The 25,849-nt window shown below is 44.9% G+C and overlaps 1 protein-coding gene and 1 long non-coding RNA gene across 2 annotated transcripts in view; one reads left to right on the top strand and one right to left on the bottom strand.

Annotated features, from left to right (window-relative positions):
- Positions 1-25,557, top strand: part of LOC125314863 (disease resistance protein L6-like) — a 63,822-nt gene extending 38,265 nt beyond the window's left edge. Inside the window, exon 4 of the mRNA XM_048278104.1 lies at positions 25,326-25,557. Within this exon, the coding sequence (XP_048134061.1) occupies positions 25,326-25,557 (232 nt within the window). The remainder of the gene's footprint in view (positions 1-25,325) is intronic.
- On the bottom strand, positions 4,726-19,816 carry LOC125314556. The gene is made up of 4 exons (XR_007198023.1): positions 19,806-19,816; positions 14,846-14,848; positions 13,823-13,834; positions 4,726-4,890 (listed from the first exon to the last, which is right to left on the bottom strand). It is a non-coding gene; the product is annotated as an uncharacterized LOC125314556 (long non-coding RNA).
- Positions 25,558-25,849: the final 292 nt, after the last annotated feature.

Raw genomic sequence — 25,849 nt, 5'->3', positions numbered from 1 at the left:
TGCTGGAGACATCAACAATTATCTCCTAGAGCTAAGATGGCTTTCTTGGTATTCTCCTCCTCTAGATCATGAAATGGCCAATTTGCACTTGAAAAATCTAGTAGTTTTTGAACTTTCAGACAATAAAAACACCGAAAACTGGGGTGGATGGAACATTTTGAAGGTGTGAATTCATACTTTTGTTCTGTCAACATAGTATTCTCCCTTTTATCCTCTCCGATAATATTTCAACAACTTTTGCCGATGGCAAATCAATTGAAAGTTCTTTCTCTCTCCGAATGTATAGGATTGAAACGGACTCCGGACTTTTCCGGAATCTTGAGTTTGGAGAGACTGTCTTTTTGTTACTGTTCAAACCTGCAAGAAGTTGACTCCTCTATTGGGAAGCTAAAATGTCTTACTCACTTGGACATTAGCTAGTGTAAGAGTCTTAGCCATTTGCCTGAAGAGATTGGAGGGCTGGTGAATTTGAAGCACCTCTCTATCAACCAATGCCACAAGATGGAGAAACTTCCATTTTTTGTTGGGAAATTAGCATCATTGTCTGAGTTAGATATATCCAAAACTAACATTACAAGTTTACCTGATTCCATTGGCAATGCAAAACACCTGTCATCCCTTGATCTATCATACACATCAATTATGGAACTTCCAATTTCTATTGGAGAGTTTACGCAACTCGAGTTCCTTTCACTCCATCGATGCGGAAGTTTGAGGGAGCTTCCAGAATCAATAGGCAACTTGACATCATTACAAAAGTTGTATATCTCGTAGACAAGCATTGTAGAGTTACCGGATTCGATAAAAAATCTCAAGCAATTGAGGGTGATGAGGATGGAAAGGAGTTCGATAAGGAAGTTACCTGCCTGTATTGGAATGCTAGAGAGGTTGGAGGAGCTCAATGCCCAATTTTGTGAACTCCTTGCAGGCGAACTTCCATCTGAAATTGGTGGACTATTGTCTCTACGTATCCTAGATATATCATATACTCATGTTTGTGCAGTGCCGACGACAATCAATTCACTCACGCAACTCCAACAGCTAGATTTAACATATTGTAATGAGCTTCAAGAGTTGCCAAAGCTTCCCTCGAGTTTGAACTGCCTACGTGTTCAATCGACATCATTGCGATTAGTTCTGAATCTTAGTAATCTCACGAATCTAATGGAATTGTTTCTGGCTAACAGATTGGGACGAGGACTTTCTTGGGAATCAATGCCGATGCAAACTCGTCAATTGCAATGGGTTAAAAAGTTATATAAGCTGGAGAAGTTGAGCTGGGACCTTTTTTATGTTCCTATTCCATTAACGGATTTGGCTTGCCTAGCTCGGCTTAGAGAACTCACTTTATATGGCATGGGCAGGTTCAACTCAGTAGTTGTTGGACCACAATTTTCCGACTTGAAAAATTTGTCCAGTTTGTGCCTTGATCGCTCGCAACCGAGGGAAATTCGACTCGATGGGCTTGAACTTTTGAGAGATTTGGCTGTGAGAAAGTGCATGATTCTCGAGGGATTGTCGGTTATTTCATCAAGCTTGAGGAAGCTCCGTAAAATGACAGTTTCAGGCTGTCCAAAGCTACTCGAAATTCGATTTCTCGATACGATGGAATCATTGGAGAGACTTGACGTTGAAAGGTGCTATTTCCTAGGAGGGTTGTATGGTTTATCAAACGCGATAAAGCTGAAGGCTTTACGTTTCTTCTAGTGCACTAGGCTACCGGTTGTTCAGAGGCTCGAAGAATTGGAGCTTTTGAATTACTTGAAACTCAAATCGTGGGGATCATTGGAGATGTTGACTAATGTATCCAACTCAAAGATACCGAATGAATGCAAGATATATGTATCGGATTGCGCGGATTTACCAGATACTAAGGGCCGTGAGTTCGATTACGGGGAATACAGAGAGATGATTTTTGGCGGGATGAGGAAGACATTCAACACAGTGCGTCTTCCTTCTACCCTTCACTTATTTTTCAAATTTTTACGGTTCTCTAGAGAAATTTGTGGTAAAACGAAAAAATAATTGTTCCTACAAACCAAACTAACCTGAAATTTTCTTTCAATTATGCATGAATCCGTCTGTGGAGAAATGAATCTAAGGTAGAAGATGAGATCCTAACATTATCTCATCTTCTTTTTTGATCGAACTAAATGTCACTTGAGTCAAGCTAAATTTCAATTACAGAATATCTACCCTCAAGGAATGGGCTTGTTTATCTTAGACGCATAGACGCAATTGTGGAGAAATGAATTCTCAAAAGAAAGAGAGATGCCTGTAGAAAACATATAATTCATGAGATCTGCTTATCTAATCAAACAGCTGAACATATTGTTTTATTTTCCTGATAGCTGGATCTGATTGGAGTAAAATACAAAGTAGCCAATAAAATGTGGGTGAAATATGTATGTATATAATAGGTACATATTCGTTATAAGCTACATCGATGGATAATTATGTCGAGTTCATCAAGTTATTTTTATAGATATTTGTCAAAAGCTAGTAACTCTATGGATTATGGTAGATGTACTAGCAAATGTTTGCATAAGCGGTTTTCACAGTGATGGGTAACCGAGGGGAGTAATCTACTCATATATGAAGGGATATAAGTTATGTTACACATTAAGTACAAATTGAAGCATTGTAATGTTTCGAACTTAGAAGCAGATGGATTAGATGATATTTAAATTTTCTTATGCTACAATTCTTGGGGAAGGCTAATCTATTTTCTATTGTACTAGGAAGATGTAATGGAAACAGATACAGAAGAATCAATGATGGAGACCAACAACTGCTATCCTCAGTAGCTATAGGGTCTCCAGACTTTTGGCATGAGCTCGGCTCTAGAAGTAAGTTGCTGCTGTTAGAATGAATATATTGCCATCCTGTCACACAAGCTAACATCTGTTAGCTTACCTAAATTCAAAAACTAACAGGAATTGAACTACGTCTTTGGATGCTTTGCTGATATCAGTTTGGATATGATTTCGTCTATTAGCTTACCTCGATAGTACAAACTATCTTGCAGGTTTGAATGACATTCAGTCTCCTCCGCGAACCACATCTTCAGATGTTTCCAAGTGTTCATGCTCAATTCTGTAAACAAAATATGACTGATTCAAGCGATGGAGAGATGGATGAATTCACAATGTGGTCGAGTGCAGGAATGTTGTGAAATTTCGAGAAGTAATGGAGTTTGCTCTGAGGAGATGTCGCTCCTCTCCCAGGTCCATCACCGGGGAAGTTTATTGTCGACATGTCTGAGGTAATTAACTCTAACTGTGTGAAAACCCAATTGTGTGCCACATCGATTTCCGATGGATATGACACCTTTCTCAAAAGTGCGCAATATGAAAATACTCAGACTGGGGCAAGTTCTAGGTATCAGTATGTTCAACTAACATTTTTCTAACCCGAAGAAGTCATTTTTAAACAGTTAAAGGGAAGATTACCTCATTCTCCAGATAATCCATAACTTCAGATTCAGTTGCTGTACTTTTTATCAATTTTTGGTCATATACATTGGCACAGGAAAGAATCCAGCTTGATTTTGTGGAAGCTCATATTACACATGAACTTGAAAAGAAAAAAGAAAGCGGAATAATGAAAGAGGAAATTTACGTGCCTCTTGATGAAACTCTTCTCTCTTTGCAGATACAGAGGAGAGCTCTATTGCAATGAGTCATTGTTCAAGTTCCTGGGAATTGGATTCTTGGACTTCACTGGATAAAGCAGGCTGCTAAGGGACTAGTTTCAGGTTGATTATGCCGAAGCTAGTGTGGAATGGTTCCAGAGTGAGTTTCTGTCACTGTTGTTTGTTGGGTGGTCATACAGAGCAAGCTACTAGTTTTATCCGGATAACTAAATGATTCTACCAAAATTTCTCAGGTAAGTGGAGTGCAAAAAACCAAGAGGAGAAACGAAGGAAAAACTAGCAGAAGTAAGCAATTTTGGGATATCCAAACAGTTGTCATTAAATCAATCTTGCACGAGCTCCTCCAAAATCTTTCAAAATTGCCAACACGCACAATCCTTGACCTTAGCATTTCGCTGTCACGGATGACTAGATATAAGGGGAGAAAATATTGGACTTTCCTGTGCCAATGTTTGTGGGCTGATGGTAGAAGAGACTAACTAGATGATATGTGCAAGCAATTCTAATTTCTTCTAGGATGAGGTTGTAGTGGCCGAAGGAACGGCAGAGATTACTGACTTGAGCTTATGCAGTGTGCGTCAGCATTTTGTCCATTCAACAAGAAGCTGTTTTTGCAGGAGTACCCGTCGTATCTTTGGATGTTTGCTAACATGTTCTGATCGTGAGACTTGGATTACACTGGATCGGCAAGGTCTTTCGAGGCTGAATTGGGAAAGAGGTTTCTGAACAATCATGCCAAGTCACCCATAAGTCGATCAAAATGCAGCGAGGCTTGGATTGAAGCTACATTCATCGAGTTAGGCAAACCATTATAATATGATCCTATTATTAGCCGGTTCAGAGTCGCAATAGAACTTCCAGTATTCTTGGCTGAATTTGAAAGACATTCACCAGTAACGGGCAAGTTTCTTGAAACAAGAAAAGACTGGAAATATGTTTGCTGTGCTGTCTAAACATTCATGGTCGTGCTTGCTCAAGTAATTCATGATCCTTGTGAATGAGCAGACTGATTTCCATGTGGGAATATTTTCAATGAAGGACATCTTAATAGTGTTTGATAAAATGGCATTTGGAATTTGACTATACCATGATACTTTCTTGAGAATACTTGCACTTTCCTTTGCGTCGATTAATCCATTACTCCTAAGGGCAGTCCAGTACGTGGACGATCTATAGTTTAGGCAGACGGAGGCTATGTTTATGAGTTTCCCGACACCTCGACCGATAGAAGTCTACTCGACGTGCCCTATTTGCATAATTTGACAAGTGAAGAAAATGTTAAGAAGATTGTAACAGTATGATAAGAATGATTGTTTGTCTGTGTGTCTTGGATCTCCAATACCCAACTTAAATGCATTACAAAAAGAGAGGCTAGATATAGAGAGATCATCCATCGCCAAAGGACATTTGCATTTTGTAGAGTGGGATCATGGGCTTACCGGCTGGGCCTTAAGATTTGGGCCAATCTTACTATAATTGTTTTACAATTTCATATTGGATGGTTAAACAAGCAAATTATTCGTAATCGATTTTTCTTTCTTTTTAAGCAGTAAGAAGTTGTTCATATACAGTTAAAGAAGAAGATAAGCTAATTCTCCGGATAATCCAGTACTTACAGAGTCAGTTGCTGTAATTGTAATCAATTTTCAGGCCATATACAGCAAGGATTAACTGTTTCTTTTTCCCTTTTTGGTAGATTAACTGTTCCGCCGACGTTGCTCAAATAACTGAAGAATGCAAAAAAATAAATAAAGAAACGGGAAAAATGACGAAACAATCGAGCTGAAAATAGACGGTATTTGGGTCTGTTGACTGTCAAAATTTAACTAAGCTCCTTCAAAAGCTGTCAAGATTTGCTAACGCGCACTATCAATAGCCCTGCATTACGCTGTCCCAGATGACTAGACCTAAGAGAAGATCATCGTTGTCCTTCCTGTGCCAATAATTGCGAATTTGACGAAAGTAATGGTTCAAGAAAATGACTGGATGGTATCGGCATTCGCGCATTCCACAATGGTCGCCAAAGAGCATTTCCAATGACTATTATTGGAACCTATGCTCGAACAGTTCACTTCTAATGGCAGAAGAGACTAATCAGATGGTATATGCATCTTTGCATCCTACAATGCTAGTCAAAGAGCCATTCGATTTTCCTTCCAGGAGGTTGCAGTGGAAGAGGCCATCGAAGGATCAATGGCGGATGCTCAAGCAATTCACTGCTATTACTTCTTGTTCCGCTATCATGATGCAATGTACATTAGCGTGTTTTCCATTTACTGCTATTCTTTTGCAGGTGCACCTGCATGGTGCATCTTTGCTTGTTTGATAATGGTTTCGGAGTTCGACTGCAGTGGACAAAACCTTTGTGGTTCCTTGATTACTGGACTTTCGCCCGCTGAGGTCCTTGATTGCAGGGCACTGTATTGATAGAGTGATACCATCTGATTACCTTCTAGACTTGAAGTTTCAAGCCTTAGGCCCATGAAGATGTAAGAAAACAATCCTACTTCTTGTGGAAGCTCATAGTACGCATGAACTTGAAAGAAAAAGCCAAGTGGAATAAGGAAAGTGAAAACGACGTTCCTCTTGACAAAACTCTCCTCTCTTTGCGGATATGGAGGTGAGCTCTATTGCTATGTGGGATTGTTCGAGTTCCTAGGAATTGGATTTTTGGACTTCCCTGGATAAAGCAGGCCGCTAAGGGGCTACTTTCAGGTTGATTATGCCGAAGCTAGTGTGGAATGGTTCCATATACCCTATCTTGAGAGCTCGGAGTGGCTTGCTGCATAATCAAGTTACTCCTTCTGTTGATGCTGTCATGGAGTCTCTCGGAGTTGGGCTTTAACGACTCGGCCCTCGGTTTTATCAGGTCTCTACTGCACTGAAACCACCCGAAGATCCGGTAATAGAGAGAGAGAGGTCCGGCTATCCTTGATAAGTGCTTCGACATCCCACGGCGCCTGATCTGTACCCAACACAAACTGAAAAACACTTGATAAGTTGTCCGACTCCAACTTTAGTTTTAGTTTGAAAAGCTGGAATTCAAGGTATGTAGGTTCCCTTGTAGGATAATACCTTTGTCCATTCCATTATTAGGGTATCCGCTGGAGTTGATCCATAGAATTATTTTGGTGTATTTTCTATATAACATGCTCATTTAGTAATTTTCTGTCGGAGTGGAGTTAAAGAGTATGTGGGATGTCTCTTTTGTACATGCACCAAAACTTGGGATCAGCCCTCCATCCTTCTTGACTTCTTAACTATAGTTGCTTAATTCCTGAAAACCCTTTTGCTGGGAGCAGCTTCACAGTTTATGTAACCGTCCAAACCGTGCCAAGCTTCTTTTTCATTTTTGCGAAGAGGAAAGCGTACGTAATATGGTCGATCAATGGAGAAATTATTCGATGCATTTAGAACATACGCTAAACTAAATTCGGATTGCCAAATTTGATGGGCAGCACGTAAAACTCACACGGGACCTGTCATTTTCAATGGTCCATATTCAGTTTGGTACGTATTCTGCACTTATCTAATGTAGTTTCTGCAATTAGAGAGCCAATGGTAAGAGGAGAGTAACCTCTGTTGGTTTTAGTATGGCAAGGAAATTTTCCTCTTCGTCCATACCTGGAACTGGAGTATACTTCGTTATGAGATTGCATACCACATTCTTTAACCCGGTTAATTGTCGGGAAAATTGCCCAAAAGTCGTAAATCTATTGTACAACGGTTAATTTAGTTTTAAATCTTCAATTTAGTCATAAAATTTTTAACGGTTTTCCAACGTAGTCATTCCATCCAATTTTGGCAGGAAACTGTTCACGTAGACGTTAGCCGCCCTACATGGTATGATTGGCGCTAAGGTGGACCATCTTCGCAAATTTTTTTGACTTTTTTTTTTTACGTTAGTTGCAACCTTGCGCTGGCACCAAGGCTTGGTAACTGATAGAGGGAAATAAGGGGAAAAAACAAAAGAGAATTGAAAGGAAAAAAAAAAAGGAAAAATTGCAAAAATTATCTATGTCAATACCGATTGTACATCGCAGGATGACCGATGCCGACTAGACCGCTACACTAGTAATTTCTAGTGATAGAGAGAGACAGTTGATTTTGGTTATGGAAGATGAGAGAGAGCGAGAAAAGGAGGGAGGATTATAAAGGGCAAGGAAAGATCGACATAATAAATTGGCATTCTCTTGCGCGTTAAAATCCCTCGACAAGGCTTTGCTGGTTATGGGTTCTAGGCCCAGATTGACTATGGCCCAAAGAAGGTTGCTTACGCGAGAATCTTTTATCGAACTTAATCCGTTCGTTTTCCGAAAAGGGGTTCCGGGTCGGTTTTGGACAGAGAGTGTCAAATGCAATAGATTTACACAAAAAAGGGCGCGTTACAAACGGGCTTTCGACAACTTCGACGGCCCAATGCGCAATAGTGACAGTATGTTGACAGACTTCGACGTGACCCTGGAATTGAATCGACAGGATCGGGGAATAACGTAGGACACAATGCTGGAATTCAATCGACAGACCTGGACGGGGAATTATAGGACACAATACCGGAATTGAATCGACGGTATTGGACGGGATGGGTGAAGGGTGCAACACCGGAATTTAATCGACGGTGCTGAACCTAACGAGTAGACGCCGGAATTTAATCGACGACACCTAACTCTGGATATGATACTCGCCGGAATTGAATCGACGACGGGAATCTCAAAGCTACAACTAGGCTAGGCTAAAGGCTAAAGGTTAAGAGCTAAGAGCTAGTTTGAAAATGCAAGTGTTTTGGATTTGTTTTGTGTGTGTGTATCTTGCTATTGCGAGGTATTTATAGGCAAGCTCTTTGGTAACCGCCGAGCGGTTTCTTCCTTTGGCCCCACGCTTTGCTCTTTTCCATAAGCCACGTGGATGACGGTTTCCCGGGCTTCGCGCCTTTTCATTTTACCTCGTGGGGATTACCGCCAACCGCTTCGATCGTGGCCTCCCCCCGCGCGCTTTTCTTGTTCTAGAAGGAAGTGGCGCCAGAATTTATCCCGACACGTGGCACCTTTCTGATTGATACGTTCCACGCTTCGGTGTCCCTTCTTGTAGCTGATTATTGCTTCCTCACGTGCTTGTCACGAGTCTCCCTTGGATTATTTTAAGTGTCAACATATGCCCCCTTAAAAGATGTAAATCGAAGATTTACCTCTTTTAAAATATCTTCCTCTGGTTTGGTGATCTCCAACTGTACAAATGATGATTACGCTTTCCCTTTGATCTCTTTTCCCAAAACGCAACCTTCCGACTTCGTACCGTGCACCGGCCCTTTCTTCGTCTTACTTTTAAGGATCTTGAAAAAGCTCCCAATTGTCGTCTTTCCTCATCAGCAGTTTTCCTTGAACCCTAAACCCTTTTCTCTGAGCATTCCAAGCTTTCATGGCGACCGAAACTCTTGAGTTCCTTCCTTACCAACTCATCGCCCGCTTCGATGGGATCATCAATAGTGATGACGCTGATCACTGTTTCCTTAAGTTGTTAAACTCTCGACGAGAGCACGCCGGTCTCATTATCGGGCCTAGTCTCCATGATCATCTCCACATCCCATCACCTCTTCGGTCTTGCTTTCCAATGCGGGCCGACGAGCAGCTTCCCATTCAAGCTTCTTCGCTAAAGGACATTTGGTCCATGCCGGCTCAGCGATTTAGGAGTTTTCCGTCATTTGATGACAGGGCTTATAGTTGGTTCCAAAGGCTTCAAGAGGATACTCCAACAGTTGGCCTCCGGGAAACAGCGCAAATCGGGACAGCACTTGAGGTCGACATGTTGTTCCATGATTTGAATAGAGGTCTGTTGGGGTCCGTTACAAGCTTTTGGTCTTCCTCCACTAATTGCTTTTTCTTCCCGTGGGGTCCCATGTCTGTAACCCTTCTAGATACTTTCGCCATAGCTGGTCTCTCTCCTTATGGGGCCTCGGTTAAGAATCTAGGAAAAACTAAGGATTGTCCCATTTCTGACGATTCTCTTGCTTATGGGAAGTTCATCGATGCCCACAAGAAAACGTCCGGGGATGTTTCCCTCGAGGAACGAACAGCTTTCCTTCTTTTACGGTTGTCGAAATATCTATTCTTTAGCCCAACACTCAAAGTGTCCAAGGACTATTATGATCTCGCCCTACTTCTAGCAAAAGGGAATCTTGTTGCCCTTGGCCCTCTTGCTCTTGCGTCTGTGTATAGGAGTGTTTCTTATGCCGCTCGGCTAATGTCGAATTCCGAAGAGGATGGTGTACTGTCGGGGCCGCTCTGGATTCTTCAATCTTGGATTGCATTCTACTTCCCTTTCATGTTTGAGAGCGTCCCTTCCTTCAATCCCAACATGGTCCCTTTGAAGCTTGGTATACGACTACTCCAAGCTGTCCCCTCAAAGGTCCCCGGTGATGTTCAGCCTTTTCGGTTCTTCCTTCGACGCCTTCTGTCTTGCGAGGCTGATCGAATAGATTTCTTTCCTTACCGCTCGGGCGAGTTCAATTTTTGTTTCAACTCTCGAACCTTGAAACGGTTCAACCACCGTGATTTTTGGACCTTTATCCTATTCCCTAGAGACCTTCCAATCCGGCTATGTCTTAAGGGTAGGTTCTATCCAGGCTTCGAACCATATTCTCCTCATTACTGCGCCAGGCAATTTGGTCTTCGACGGGCGGTGCCTATGCCTATCCCTTATCTCATGGATTTCCCATCGATGGACAAGAAGATGTATAATATCAAGATTGACGAACCGTTCACTCGCTGTGTCGAGATTACCACCATGATGTACCGGCGGTTTTCGGGGGATATCCCAACAATGCTTCGCTCTAGCCCCGGCGTGACTTCCGAGTTTACGACCTGGTGGACGTCCTTTGCCTTCGAAAGCCCTTTCGAAGATGCCATCCCATCCATCCTCCAGAGCAGCCGGATACTGCCCTTCGGTCTTGCTTTGAAGAAAACTGGGAAAAAGGGTGCCACCAGAGCCCTCTCGATTGGTGGTCGCAAACGTCCGACGACTGTTTCAGGTGGGTCCTTTTCTTCCCGGTCTTCGCAGTATTGCTGGCCCGAGGTGATTTTTGCTTTATTTTCGCCGTTAGGTGACGATTCCGACGACGGAGCCGATGAGGAGACGCTCACTTCTCTTAAACGGCGAAAGATGATAGCGAAAAAGAGCAAATCTCCGGTGGAATCTCCGATAGTCCCTCGGCTTGTCGAAGCGTCTCCAACCGTTTGTCCCGAAGACTCTTTGGTAGATCTTGATCCACCCGCTGGGGGGTCTAGCGATATTGCCATTGCTGAGGATCTGTCTGAACCCGCAGCTCCTTCGCCTACGTAACCTCAAGGGGAACCTTCTTCGATGACCCTTGCCATTGTTCCGACCCCGATAGTCGAAGCTCCTTAAATAGCTGAAGGTTCCTCAACACCTGAAGATCCTTCATCTGCGGATATTATCTGGGATCTTCCCGCTGCTTCTCTTCTTATGTCGCCCATCGAAGACGTTCAAGCTCATCCCGCTGGATCTTCTCGCTCTTCGGATCACCCGAGTATGCCCGAATCAAGCGGCTCACCCGACTCAGAGATTTTCAGCAAACCGGGAATCATGCTATCTTGCTCCCTTGACCTTGTTCATTCAGGGGTAGCCTCTTTTGTTGACAACCCATCGAATATTCGAAACATCCAATCCGTGATGGAGTGGTCGGTCAAAGAGGAAATCAGCGCAAAGCTTCCCGAAGGCTTAGTCCGTCGGTCGAAAGCATTCTTGGAGCACTTTCCTACTCCCTTTATGCATTTTCGACGATGTCGGGACAAGGTGCTTGCTCTGTCGAATTTTCCTGATCAGCTTTTTTCTCCTAGCTCCGAGACCCAAAAGGCGAGGCAACTTATAACTCAAGGAGAACAGTCCCTTCAATCCGCTGTCGACGAGCTTGCTGCTTTAGATAAGAAGGAGGCTACCCCGGAGCAACAAAGGCTGGCGATAGAGAGGGAACTAGAGGAGACTTGGAGTCAGCGATCAACAGTACTTTCCCGTCGATCCTCTATAGAAGATCAACTAAAAACGCTCGCAGCTTCCTTAGAAGAGAAGAAACGAGCTGATTGCGCTCGGGTTATGCGGGCAGAGGTAGACAGACGTCATACTAGGAATGTATATATAGATAAAAATAAGAAGTTTGAACGTTTACTCTGCGAGCCGCTTGAGGGGATCAAGACGGCTTTGTATCCCGATTCTCGTCAATAAAATCTCCCCTTCTTTCTCCCCTTTTTTTTCTTTCTCCTTATTTTCCGTATTGCATTCCGCCACGATCCATGTAATTGCCCACGTCCGAGTAATCGCTATCATAATCCCGAGTCGGTTACTTCAAAATCCCTTATAAATAATGATTGCCTCCAAACGCCAATTCATACGAACTTTGCTATCAAGTTCACATGAGTACTCGCGCAGCTCCTTGCTTGTCGCGCTTTGACGTTTTCTCTCACAATGAGGCCAAAAGGGAACTTTCCTTATCCTTCATGGATCACCAACCCAGCAATGGTCACATAATTTTGGGTCCGCATCTCACAAGTTTGCCACCTCCCTCTTCACCGATTAATTGCTTTCCCATCTGCTCCGAAGAAGTCTTACCCTTCAAGCAATCTATTATCTGTACCTCCGCTTGGTCGTCGAGTAACTATAGATTTTCTTCATACCCAAGCTTCGACCATCGGTTTACAACCTGGTACAAACGATTAGAAGGAGAAGCGGCTACCACCTGGGCACAAGCCAGGATAGATGTCCTATTGTCCTTTTGTGGTACATTCATTGATCCTTCGGAGTATGGCCTTGTCGGTAGTTTGTGTTGCTTTTGGTCACCGTCATCGAACTATTTTTTTTTGCCTATTGGTCCAATGACCCCTACCCTTCTTGATATTTGGTTTTCGACCGGTCTTTCTCCATTTATCGATGGTGACTCTCAACCTCCGGACGACCAATTTTTCCTTGATATGTCCTGCTGCCTTGACCCGCCATATGGCGAATTCATGGATCGCCATGCTAAACCTTCGGGACCCATTCTTCTCGAGGAACATACAGCCTTCATTTTATGTTGGCTTTGCAAATATGTCTTTTGTCTCCCCACATGTCGAATTTCCTCAGAATTTCTTGATATGGCTTATGAACTGGCATGTGGTGTTGATGTTGGCCTAGGCCGAATGTTCCTGGCTGCATTATATCGGGGATTGTCGGATGCTCAATCTTCGCCGATGGACAATCATCCCGCCCCCTTTTCGGGTCCTTTATGGATTCTGCACCATTGGGTCCGAGTATACTTTCCTCATATGTTTTTTTATCAAGCGCTCACTTCGACGACCGAATCCTCGAAAAGGGATGATGTACCCATGGCGTTCAATCGGGCCCTTCGCTGTGCCCCCGACAATCTTACTGCTTTCGACGACTTCCTTATTGAACCGTTGTCTCTCACCAGCTTTGATTTCTCCAGGCTGCCCGTCGATAATAATATCTATAGCTCCTCCAAAGCAGATCCCGATTCTTGTCTTTTTCGGATGAGCGTGTTAGCCCTAACCGACTTAGCCATGAATTTGTCCGGTGGCGGCAAATTCTCATCAGGATTTGAGACTTATAATCCTCATTATTGTGCTCGCCAATTCGGGCTTACTCGGGGGATTCCAATGCCGGTGGTGTATTCCATGAATTTCCCTTTCTCTGGTCGCAAGAAAAAGGTAACCGACATGATGGGCCATATCGAAGTTGTTCATGCCGTTCTCGGGTGCTTTGTATTTGTCGGCTTCTCTGACCATCCTTGTAGCACCTCATTTTTCGACAAGTGGTGGCTCTCCTACCGCTCCTCTTTGTTCTCAACCAGTGCAATGGACGTTCTCTCGAAAGTCCGTCGACACTCATTGGGCTTGCTGCATCCTCTAAGAAGACCCGCTCCTTTCGTTATACCGAGCCTTATATTTGAGCAACCGATCGATGAAGGTAAACCCTTTGTTGATATAAACAATTTGATAATGGAAGTGGGTACTTCTCTGGATTCTTGCTTGATGTAGTTGTTGATCCGACTTTCTTCCCGGATGATTCACTAGCTTCTGACGGCCGCACGGATGACTTACCCAACAAATCGTGGGTTGTTCATATGAACATGGCGAGTGCCTCGGCTGGCCCATCGAATACCCTTTGCTGCGACTATTCATACCTTCGCGGCAAGTGGTCACGCTTGCATGACTTACTAGGAGGAGGATATGCCTACATATGTAACCAAGCGTCTGTCGAGGACGAGATCAAAGCTCTCCTTGCTTTTCTAGCCCATTTGCCCTATCCGATCCAATGTCATGCCCTCGGATTTGCCATTAATGAACTTTTCCTCATGTTTGGCTCGACTTTGAGGTCCTTCAGGACAAGGCAGCGTGAACTAGCGATTATCGACAAGCTGGAAACAGATTCCCTTCTTGCTGACAATGAGCTGGCTTATCAACGTAGTGTTCTTGGAACCCTGGAAAGTGACGGCCGTACCACCCCGCAAGTACTATCTGCACAATTGAAGGCAATCAAACAGCAAGAGGCAATTTGCGAATCACTGCACCTTGATATGATACGGGCCAGTCATCGAAAGGAGGCAATTGTTGACGCCAACCGCAATGATGAAATGCAACTTCATAGTTTTGTCTTGAGTCTTGAACAGCACGTATTGTAGTCCGCTGTTGCTGGTTCCATATTAATGCCACCTGTCCTTATCGTCTTATTCTATCATTGAACTGCCGGTCTTAGTGTCAATTCTCCAAAGTTCATCATGACATGATCTTCTCGGGATCATCCTTTTTCCATGCGGCATTTAATGAAAGACGTCGTTTCCGATTCTCCTTCCGAATTCAAATCGTCACGACGGCTCGTCATGGTTAATAGCCAGCGGAAAACCCGCCACTCGCGCCATTATGGTTACTTATGTGTTTCACCAATCGCGATATACCTTCTCGCCTCGATAACCGTCCACTAACTTTTACCGCCTCGATCGTCGGAAGGTCGTGGGCGGATACTCAGCATCGTGGGATGAACTGTTCCTTGGCCTTTATCTATAAATAGGGTCACTTGCCCGGAGTGCGTCTTCATCCAAACCCCTCTTCCTTTGATTCTTAGAGAAAACTTCCTCAAAGCCTTAATGGAGCGTGCTTCTTCTTCTACGGCTTCATCTCCCCCTACATACTTCAGCCGTGAGTTTTCGGCTATTTGGAGGGAGATTATCTCCCTCCTGAGTTACACCTATACCATGCTGGTGGTGAAACCGCGAGCCCTTGACAAACTTCACAACCTGCTCAACCGTTCTGCGCCTCAAAATCTTCCCTCCGACCACCTGTTCCCGTCGGACTACGAAGAATTTGTCACGCTCTTCGACTACGGGCTGGATAAGTTTCGCCGGAATCTGGCGACCATGTCTCAAGATGATCTCACCGAACATGAAGTTTGGTGCAAGATCGAAGAGATTGAGAACGGAGAAGTGGTGCACAAGGAACTCTGCAACGTCCAAGAAGCCCTCCATGCCTCTCACGCTAGCGTCCTTCAACTTCGGAACATTGTTTCCGACCGCTCGACTACCAGCCAGCGACATCTGCGCAGGCCTCTGAAGGAAACCGAGCAGCGAGAACGTGAACCGGCCGAGGCTCGCGAGACCCGTTCCTTGGCTTCCATTGGGGCTCCTTTGGAGGGTCTCAAGGCCATGTTGGACTCTACCAATGGCCTTCTGCGGGGTCAGAAAGAGCACCTTCAGCGGCTGGTGGGCGAGAAGGACAGGCTGGAGGCGACATCGGAAGAGTTGGCTGAAGCTCATCACCGCGCGCGGGAAGAGAACGCCAAGTTGGAGTGCCGGCTGCGAGGCTTCGTGGTTCGTTTCGGGGAGCACTTCCGGTGAGGGTTTGCTAAGGCGAGCATAAGAGAGAGAGAAAGGAAGAGAGAAGGAGAGAGAGAGAGAGAAAGAGGGGGAAAGAGAGAGTGAGGGATGTATTGAAGTTTTATGAATGAATTAGATTTTCTCACTCCTTGTCCTCTAACCCTTTCTGCATTTCCCACATCGATGGGTAGAACTTTTTTAAATACTTCCCGTTGATTGAGCGTTGTAGTTCTCTTCCATCAATTTCCATTACTCGATATGCATTTCCCGGGAGGGCATCTACTATCAAGTATGGTCCTTCCCACTTCGACGACCATTTGCCGAACTTTTCGCTGTTGAGGTTCATAGGCAAAATAGTCTTCCACACTAAGTCTCCCACGTCGAAACGCTTAACTTTCACGTGTTTGTTGTAAGCTTTGGCAACCTTTCGCTTCTGAGCCATTAATTTCTCCAGTGCTGCGGCTCGGTTTTCTCCCAATTCATCAATGTTGGCGTACATCATTTCATCGCACTGTTCTTTAGCCATACCATCTTGAAGCTTCACTCTCAATGATTGCACCGTAATCTCCAAGGGTAACACGGCCTCTTGCCCATATGTTAGCATGTAAGGAGTGACTCCAGTGCTTGACCTTTTGGAAGTTCGATAAGCCCATAACACCGTCGACAACAATGAGTCACATTCCCTTGGGTTGTCCTCCAAATGCTTTTTAATCAATCCGATGATTATTTTGTTGAAAGCTTCTGCTTGGCCATTAGCTTGAGCGTAGTAGGGTGTCGAATGAATCATCTTGATGCCCCTCGACTTAGTGAAATCCCGTACTTCTTGTCCTGTGAAGACTGTCCCTTGGTCGGCAGTGATAGTCTCTGGAATCCCAAATCGATGAATAATTCGCTCTTCGATGAACTCCCGGACAGTTTTTTGTGTCACGCTTTTGTACAACGCCGCCTCGACCCATTTTGTGAAGTAGTCCGTGGCCACTAAAATGAAACCGTGCTTCTTCGACGAGGGAGGATAAATTTTCCCTATTATGTCCATTGCCCAACCTCGAAAAGGCCACGGCTTGATAATTGGGTTCATCGGTGCGGCAGGTACTTACTGGATTAGTCCATGCCTTTGGCATGATTGACACCCTTTCGCGTAGTCAATGCAATCTTGGGTGATTGTTGGCCAAAAGTATCCATGTCGCCTTAACAACCACTTCGTTTTCAATCCAGCCTGATGCGCGCCACGTATCCCTTCATGGACTTCCGTCATGACTAGCATTGCTTCCTCCTGCCCCAAGCATTTGAGAAGCGATCCGTCGATTGTCTTTCGATATAGCTCATTGTCGATCAACAGATATTTTAAGGCTTTTCTTTTGAAGTCCCTACTGCCCGAACCCGGGTTTTTCAAGTAGTTTACCAAAGGGGTTCTCCAATCTTGTTGGCCGTTGGTTTCTCCCGAGCTTTCAGATTGCTCAATCATCATTACCCGAGCATCTATCGATGGTAAGGTCCTTACCCGAGTAATGATGTGGTCCGCTAGTTCCTTCGATATATGATATCCCGACGCCACCCGAGCCAATTCATTAGCTTCTGAATTTTCACTCCTCTTGACATGGATTAGCTCGTATTCGACGAACTTTGACAACAATTCTTTTGCCAGGTGGTGATGCCTAATAATGTTTTCACTCAAACATTGATACTCACCATTTAGTCGTTTGATCACTAATCGAGAGTCGCCCTTCACTTTAATTGACCCGATCCCCATGTCAATTAAAACATTCAGTCCCACGATCGGGGCTTCATATTCGGCTTGATTATTTGAGCATTCAAAGTCAAGCCCGAATATGAGTTTTGTTTTCTCTCAAAAGGGTGATATAACCATGATTCCCGCGCCTGCTGAACCGGATGTCATTGACCCATCGAAATATAATATCCAAGGCGCAATACCCAGATAATTTTCATCATCCTCGACTTTTAAACCCGAAGGGTATTCGGTAATGAAATCGGATATTGCCTGCCCTTTCACCGCTTTGAGCGGCACATAAATCAGATCGATTTCTATTAGAGTGAACGCCCATTTTGCAATCCGGCCCCTAATGATTGGCCTGGACAACATGTACTTAATCACGTCTATTTTACAAATTACATGTACCGTAGTCGGCAACATATAATGTCGTAATTTTGTACAGGCGTAGTACGGTGATAAACATAGTTTTTCGATGGACGTGTATCTCGTCTCGGCATCGTTGAGCATCCTACTCGGGTAGTACACGGCTTGCTCTTTCCCTTCGTCGTTTTCTTGAGCCAGCATACTCCCGATCGTTGTATCGGCGGCGGATAAATACAACTTCAATGGCCGTCCCACCTTCGGTGGCGTCAATCTTGGTGGCTTGATGAGATACTCTTTTAACCCGTCGAAAGCTACCCGATGTTTCTCTTCCCACACAAACTCTCGCTCATTCTTCAATTTGAGCAACGGGGAGAAAACCTCGATTTTTCCCGAGAGGTTAGCTATAAAACGCCGCAAGAAATTTAATTTCCCGATTAACATTTGTAGCTGTTTTTTATTATCGGGAGATGGCAATTACGAAATAGCCTTAGCTTTATTCATGTCTACCTCTATACCTCTTTGATGAACCAAAAAACCAAGGAAATTGCCAGCTTTTATCCCAAAAGCGCATTTTAAAGGATTCATTTTTAATTTAAATTTGCGTATTCTCTCAAAAGCTTGCTCTAGGTGGTCCGGATAACTTACCCGGTCTGTCTTGACGATGACGTCGTCGATATAGACCTCCATGAATTCCCCAATCATGTCATGGAAAATGTAATTCATTGCCCTTTGATACGTAGCACCAGCATTCTTCAAACCGAAAGGCATGACGACCCATTCGAACGTACCAATAGCCCCGGGGCATCTAAATGCTGTCTTGTGAACATCCTCCGCCGCTATAAATATTTGATTGTACCCAGAATGTCCGTCCATGAGGGACATCATTTCATTATTGGATGCCGAATCGATCAACATATCGGCGATGGGCATCCGGTATTCGTCTTTCGGGGTGGCCGCATTAATGTCTCGGAAATCAACACACACTCGAAGTTTGCCGTTCTTCTTCTTGACAGGTACAATATTCGACAACCATTCGTCATACCTTGTTGATCTTATGAATCCGACCGAAAGGAGACGCTCGATTTCCTCCTTAACTTTAAGGATTACTTCGGGAGCGAACCTTCTAGCAGACTGTTGGTGTGGTCGAAATCCCCTCTTAATTGGCAATCGATGCTCAACTATGCTCCTCGAAAGACCAGGCATCTCATGGTAATTCCAAGCAAAACAATCCTTATATTTTCTCAACGGGTTTACCATTTGAACCTTGTACCGCTGATCGAGTAATTGGCTCATGTAAGTAGGTTGAGGACAGGCCTCATCTCCGAGATTGACCTCTTCCGGTGGGTCTTGAGCTTGAATTACCTTGTCGTCCTCCTTAATTGGGGATTCTTCAAAATCTAAAATGCCGTCTGCAAGCTGTCTAGCTTGGTCACTTTGCTCGGCCTTGTAGGCCGCGTACCTCTTAGCGAAGTTTTGCGCAAATGACCGACTTTCCATCGGAAAACGGGTCGATTGGTTCCACCGGTTCCTTTCTTGGGATCCATTCGGTACTCCCTTTGTCGAAACGGCAGAATGCAATATCTCTTGGGTCCACTTCAGGCGGCTTGGATATGCGAAGGCGATCATCCGGCATCACTTTGTCCCGGCCGGATATACGGGTCCAGGTAACACAAGTCCGGGGATTTGCTTTTACATATTCGACTTTGTCCCCATTCCAAAATGCCAGCATCTGGTGAAGCGTCGATGGGACACATTGGTTTCCATGTATCCAATCTCGTCCCAAGAGCAAGTTATAAGATCCGTCGGCGTCGACGACACGTAAAGACGTCCTCGATGTCTTAGATCCGACGGTCGGGTCGGCGACATATACTCCCTTTACTTGATAATTTCGCCGATGAAATCGAGCATACCGTATATTCGATGGGATTATTTCGTCATCATTTCTTCCTATTTTCTTGAAGAAGCGGTATGGAATGAGATTTAACGTTGAACCCCCATCCACAAGTACTTTCATTATCGGCCGTCCGTTGATATTGGCATTTATATTGAGCGACCTCAAGTGATTTGAGAGATCTTCCATGGGTTTCTCGAATTCCATGGTTTCTTCATCGCTGAAGCAAAACCGAGCCCCTTCCTTTTCTTGCGTCGTTTCTTTGTCGCCGCCGTCGACTGAGGTCGACTCGAGTTGAAACTCGTGTGGTAACTTAACTCGTACCATACAAGAGCTTAGGGGGAAACCGACTCGCTAGCAGGGGTTTTAAATCGAGATTTGGACGCAGATGTTTTACGTGTCTTTGTACCCTTGTCCTTTTTTTCTTGAGCTGGGTGTGTCTCCTCCGGTCGTCGTCGCCAAACCAGATTTCTCGGCCTCCGCAGTTTGGTGTGGTTAGGAGCTGCTGCCATTGAGTCATGACCGGCTGGAATCTCCTGTTGCCGTAGTATGCGGACCCTGTTCTTTCTTTGCACCCTTCTCTTCTGAGTTCGGGTCAAGATTTTCTCCTTTTCTTGATCTTCCGTCACCTCATACCATGACCCCTCTACGGGGTTGCTTGGTATCTTAAGAGTGCGTCGACGATGTGGCTTATGAAGGCCTTGTCGAAAATCTCTGTCGAACTCCTTTCCCCATCCATAGTGGATTCTTTCTTGGGGATGTGGGGTCGGTGGACCATAACTTACGTAATAATCAAACTTGCCACTTGGCTCACCTAAAGTACCAATCGTAGGGTCCCCTTCATCGTATCTCTGCTTAAATGACTTATAAATTCCCCGATGATTGGAACTTCTTCGAGGTCCGGCACTTTTGATGTAAAAAGACGTCTTATCCCTCGACTAGTTTGACTCGCTGTTTTGGTACCCTTCCTTAGGTGTACTCATGTTTCCCAATTTTCGCCTGCAATAAGCGCATAAATTTGTTGACGTATGGCCTTTACTCGATCGCTTTAAAGATACCATTCCAGTCATCACTGGAAAAGGATCCGCGTCCACATCCATCGGGGGTTTTCCTTTATCTTCGGCGAATTTGATCTTTCCTTGTCGAATCGCTTCTTGAATGTTCTTTTTAAGGACTAGACAATCCGATGTGTTATGGCTCCATGAGTGGTGCCATTTGCAATATTTCTTCCCTGCTAATTCTTCTTTGGTCGGTATCTTACGCCCCTCTGTCGGCCTGATTTGTCCGTCGGCCCACAGTATGTCGAAAATTTCTTCCGCTCGATTCGCATCGAATGAATAGTACACTGCCTCTTTTGCTTTAGCCATTATAGTTGACTTTTCTTTCATCCTTGCCGGCTTCGATGCCCGGCAAGTGTATGGCTTGTCGATGGTTAATTTGGCGACGGCTATCTCAACAGGCTCCGTTGACTCTTCGTCGAAATCAGGTGGCTCAACAAAACTTACATCTCCTCTTCGGGTGTGCCTTTTGTCTTTTTCCTTGAGCAGACTTTCGTGCTTTGTTGCCATCGTGGATAATTCGAATAGATCCGCACATGGATGTCCCACCATCCTATCTCGTATTTCGAATTTCAATCCGTTGAAAGCGAACTCGCCGAATGTCTTTTCCGGTAAAGGGACTAAGCATTTGTTCCTAGCCCGTTTAAACCTTGCAATAAACCGGTCGACCGCCTCGTTTGTCATTTGCTTCATTGTTGACAAATCTGCTGCTGACAAGTTCGACACCGCTCTTTGAAACCGGCCATGAAACAAACGCTCCATCTGCTCCCATGTCAACACCGAATTGGGTGGTAGTGCGGTATACCATGTAAAGGCTGTTTTCGACAAGGATAATGGAAAGAGCCTTAACTTCCAGTGATCCGCATGTGTAGCATCTCCACATAGTGCTAGAAAACGGTTGATATGTTCATACGTGGACTGATCATCCTCGCCAGTAAAAAGTGTGAACTCATGTATTTTAAACCCTCTTGGATACGGGATCGTATCCATCCAATCCGGGTACGGTTTACGGTAAACATTAGCCCGGTATCCTACCATCGGATCAATGTATACGGGTGCCTGGTCAAACACTGGCTGATGGTACTGTGGTTGATATGGCATTTGATATCCAGGTTGTGGCGGATGATATATAGGTTGCACAACGGGCTGAAACATTGGCTCGGGACCTGGTGGTTGAAGGGCCTGATTCATCCGATGATATCCAGGTCGTATGGCCCGGTGTCCATACTGTCCTTGCCCCCTGGCTTGGGGTAATTGGTCTTGCCCCCTAGCCTGCCATTGCCCCCTAAAGGACACCGCCCCCTGATTTTCGATAATCATGGGTGCTGGTTGTTCATTGATAGGGACATGGTTATGTTGGGCAGCTACCTCCCGACGAGCAATATTCTCGTCTTGTCGAACAGGGTGTCCCGGAAACATAACGGTATCCGCAGGTATATCTTGTCGAATAGGATGTCTAGGGAACATACCCGTGTCTGCATTTACCGGGGGTCTAGGCTCGTTGGCCGGTAATGCCTCTCCTCGTTGCAGAATCCGCGGGGGTGCTAAAGGCCGAGTATTCCGTCCCGCAAGGCCTATATTTGGCGGTCTGTTATTGGTAAACCGCCACTTGCTGCTGGTACGAAACCATTCCCTTCTTGAGCATGAGGTGGGTTAATTGTAATCCCATGTTGTCCCGCAGCACATTCGTGATACGTGTTGATGATTAAAGGCCCGACAACCTCGGTCATCCGCTGGACCATGTGATCAGCAAACTCGTTCTGGACTTCTTTGATGGTCCGCCTTATCGATGTTAGCATGACAGGCGTCATTTCTGGATTTCTCCTTGGCTCCTCAACGTTACGTCGAGAGACCTCGACGTCCTCTTGATGGGCCATGGATGACTCCATTCGTTGTATTTCTTCCTGGGGTTCGTCTCCACCACCACCGTCTATGTTGTTACGTCCTCGTGTGCGTGGCATAGCACTTCTCTCGAACCGACACCAAAGGTCCCACCGGGCGTGCCAAAAAAGATTGTTGCGCGTTAAAATCCCTCGATAAGGCTTTGCTGGTTATGGGTTCTAGGCCCAGATTGACTATGGCCTAAAGAAGGTTGCTTACGCGAGAATCTTTTATCGAACTTAATCCGTTCGTTTTCCGAAAAGGGGTTCTGGGTCGGTTTTGGACAGAGAGTGTCAAATGCAATAGATTTACACAAAAAAGGGCGCGTTACAAACGGGCTTTCGACAACTTCGACGGCCCAATGCGCAATAGTGACAGTATGTTGACAGACTTCGACGTGACCCTGGAATTGAATCGACAGGATCGGGGAATAACGTAGGACACAATGCTGGAATTCAATCGACAAGACCGGACGGGGAATTATAGGACACAATACCGGAATTGAATCGACGGTATTGGACGGGATGGGTGAAGGGTGCAACACCGGAATTTAATCGACGATGCTGAACCTAACGAGTAGACGCCGGAATTTAATCGACGACACCTAACTCTGGATATGATACTCGCCGGAATTGAATCGACGACGGGAATCTCAAAGCTACGACTAGGCTAGGCTAAAGGCTAAAGGTTAAGAGCTAAGAGCTAGTTTGAAAATGCAAGTGTTTTGGATTTGTTGTGTGTGTGTGTATCTTGCTATTGCGAGGTATTTATAGGCAAGCTCTTTGGTAACCGCCGAGCGGTTTCTTCCTTTGGCCCCACGCTTTGCTCTTTTCCATAAGCCACGTGGATGACGGTTTCCCAGTCTTCGCGCCTTTTCTTTTTACCTCGTGGGGATTACCGCCAACCGCTTCGATCGTGGCCTCCCTCCGCGCGCTTTTCTTGTTCTAGAAGGAAGTGGGGCCAGAATTTATCCCGACACGTGGCACCTTTCCGATTGATACGTTCCACGCTTCGGTGTCCCTTCTTGTAGCTGATTATTGCTTCCTCACGTGCTTGTCACGAGTCTCCCTTGGATTATTTTAAGTGTCAACACATTCATACAATAGATACAAAACTTATTGGGTAATATTCCCATCCAAGATACTGGTAGGAAGACAAAACTAAAGTATATGCGAAGTTAATATGAAGGATGGAGGGGGCTCCGCTCACTCTATTTTCTTCCTCTCTCTTCCTCTCTTCCTTTCGGACGCTCATTCTCTCTCCCTTATTCTCTTCCATTCTCTACGTCTCCCTCTCTCTCTTTTTTCTTTCCACGTCCTTTATTTCATTTTCTTATGCCCTCGATTTCTTGGGCCTTGTCCCAATTATTACACCTTCCTTTGATGATTGGTGAAACTTGAGTAGACTCTGGGACCGATCCTGGAACCCGTGATAGAATAGGTTTTAGGTTTCGAGATATTTCAGGTTCCGATAAATAAGAAACATGTAATAAATGAGAAATATATTTCGACAGGTAGATTTCAGGTCCATGACGAGACCTCCGTGAAACGTGATGTTTGCAGTAAGACTTAGCATTGAAGGGCACAAGCTGCCGCAGCAAAAAGTTAAGACTCTGATTTGGGATTGGCCTTAAAGTTCTAACCGGCAAGTTCAGTTTAGCCAAACGTGAATTGGTTGCGGTTGGCCTTTTAGTAACTGTCTTGGATTTTGGGCAGTTAGTAATCCAAGTTCTACTTGGAGCTAATGTTGTCTTTTTCAACATAAGCATCGCACGTCGATGACGGGTCCATTTCGAGGGAGAGGCTTTGGATGGATTCCTTGAAGCCGGTTTGCGCATTCCCATGATTTCCAAATTTTTAACACCACCCAAGACGCAGCTCCAAGTCCGAGCAAGCAAGCACCAGACCGCGACGAGAGACCTTTTGTGAGGGAAACCCACCAAAAATATGGCAGCAACCGGTGGTTCTGGCGTGTCGGCGATCCAGTACGGTGCGTTCCTGAGCTTCAGAGGCCCCGACACTCGCGACACCTTCACAGTCGACTACCTCTACTGGACCATGGTCGGCCAAGGGGTCTTCACCTACAGAGACAATGAAGAGCCTCACGCCCGGTGATTGGATCGATGATCTCATGCAAGCGGCCGGCAACTCCAAGATCTGCATACCGGTGCTCTCCAGAGGCCACGCTTCGAGCTCTTGGTGCCTCCGCGAGCTCGCTCATGTGGTGGAGCTCAAAGGGTTGACTGGGAAGCTGGAGATCCTAACCATCTTCTTTGACACCATGCCTTCCGACGTCAAGCTCAGGACGGAATTGTACGTGGAGGACTTGGAGAAGCACGAGCGGAGGCACGGCAGCGAGATCAGGCAACAGCAGGAGGCGGCTCTGAGAAAAGTGGGTGAGATCAAGGGATGGGAAGTCCAAGGGCAAAGGTAAGTAAATGCCTATTAATGGAACTTTCTTCAAGCTTCATTCGAAATGCTATTCTCGTAGGGGTATTGTAAATGGCAATGAAAACTAGCTGAAGTGGTTCAAAAATTCGATTTGAAATATGATTGTTGATGAGACAATTCACCAATTCTCATACATAAGCAGGGCCATTTTGGCTAGTGATAGTTACACGAGTGAATTTGATCTAATTCTATTTTGGACTGCGCAGAAACATCATCTTTCTCAGCAATAGGGGGAAATTGTAAGTTTATGGGCATAGCGACAATCACATCCTGCGGAGTCGATTGAACCAAAATTCTTGTGGCTTCATACGATTTACCAGAGACTTGAAATGGAAATTCAGCTCAAATTGCTCTCTGCTAGGAAGTAGTCATGAGATTGTTATTTGTTTTCTTTTACTAAAAGTGTTTGGTTTGCGACAGACACGGTGAAGTTATTGAACTTGTTGTGAAAGAGGTTCTGCTTAAGCTGAAAGTAAAACAAAGACATCTGGACAGCAAATTGGTTGGGGTAGACAAACAAGTAGAAGCCTTAAATGAGTTGTTAGATGGTGAATTTGGCACTGGTGTGCGTTTCGTCGGAATTCATGGAATGGGTGGGATCGGAAAGACTACTCTGGCTAAGATTGTTTTCAATCAGACCATAGGTATCTGAACATGTAATTCCTTCCCCGCCCCGGCCCCGCCCTGTGTTTTTTTTTTTTTAATATTTCTTAAGCACTGCAAATCTGGATAGTCAACGATGATACCCACTTCACTTAGAATAAAGTAAATAGAACGCAGACAAACCAAGTAGCATTCTGTTGGGTGACGGGTTCTTGCGGGAAAAATAGGCGACAATAAAGACCTATAATTTTGATCGTATAATCTCGAAAAAATAGCCAAAACATGATTTCATGGCCTAACTCATGGCGGCTCTGATACCACATGTAAGCTGCGATTATAAA

Source organism: Rhodamnia argentea, chromosome 4 (genome assembly GCF_020921035.1).
Source record: "Rhodamnia argentea isolate NSW1041297 chromosome 4, ASM2092103v1, whole genome shotgun sequence".
NCBI classification, from domain to species: domain Eukaryota; kingdom Viridiplantae; phylum Streptophyta; class Magnoliopsida; order Myrtales; family Myrtaceae; genus Rhodamnia; species Rhodamnia argentea.
Note: the sequence above shows the minus strand (reverse complement) of the source record. Positions and strands in the feature narration are given on the sequence as shown.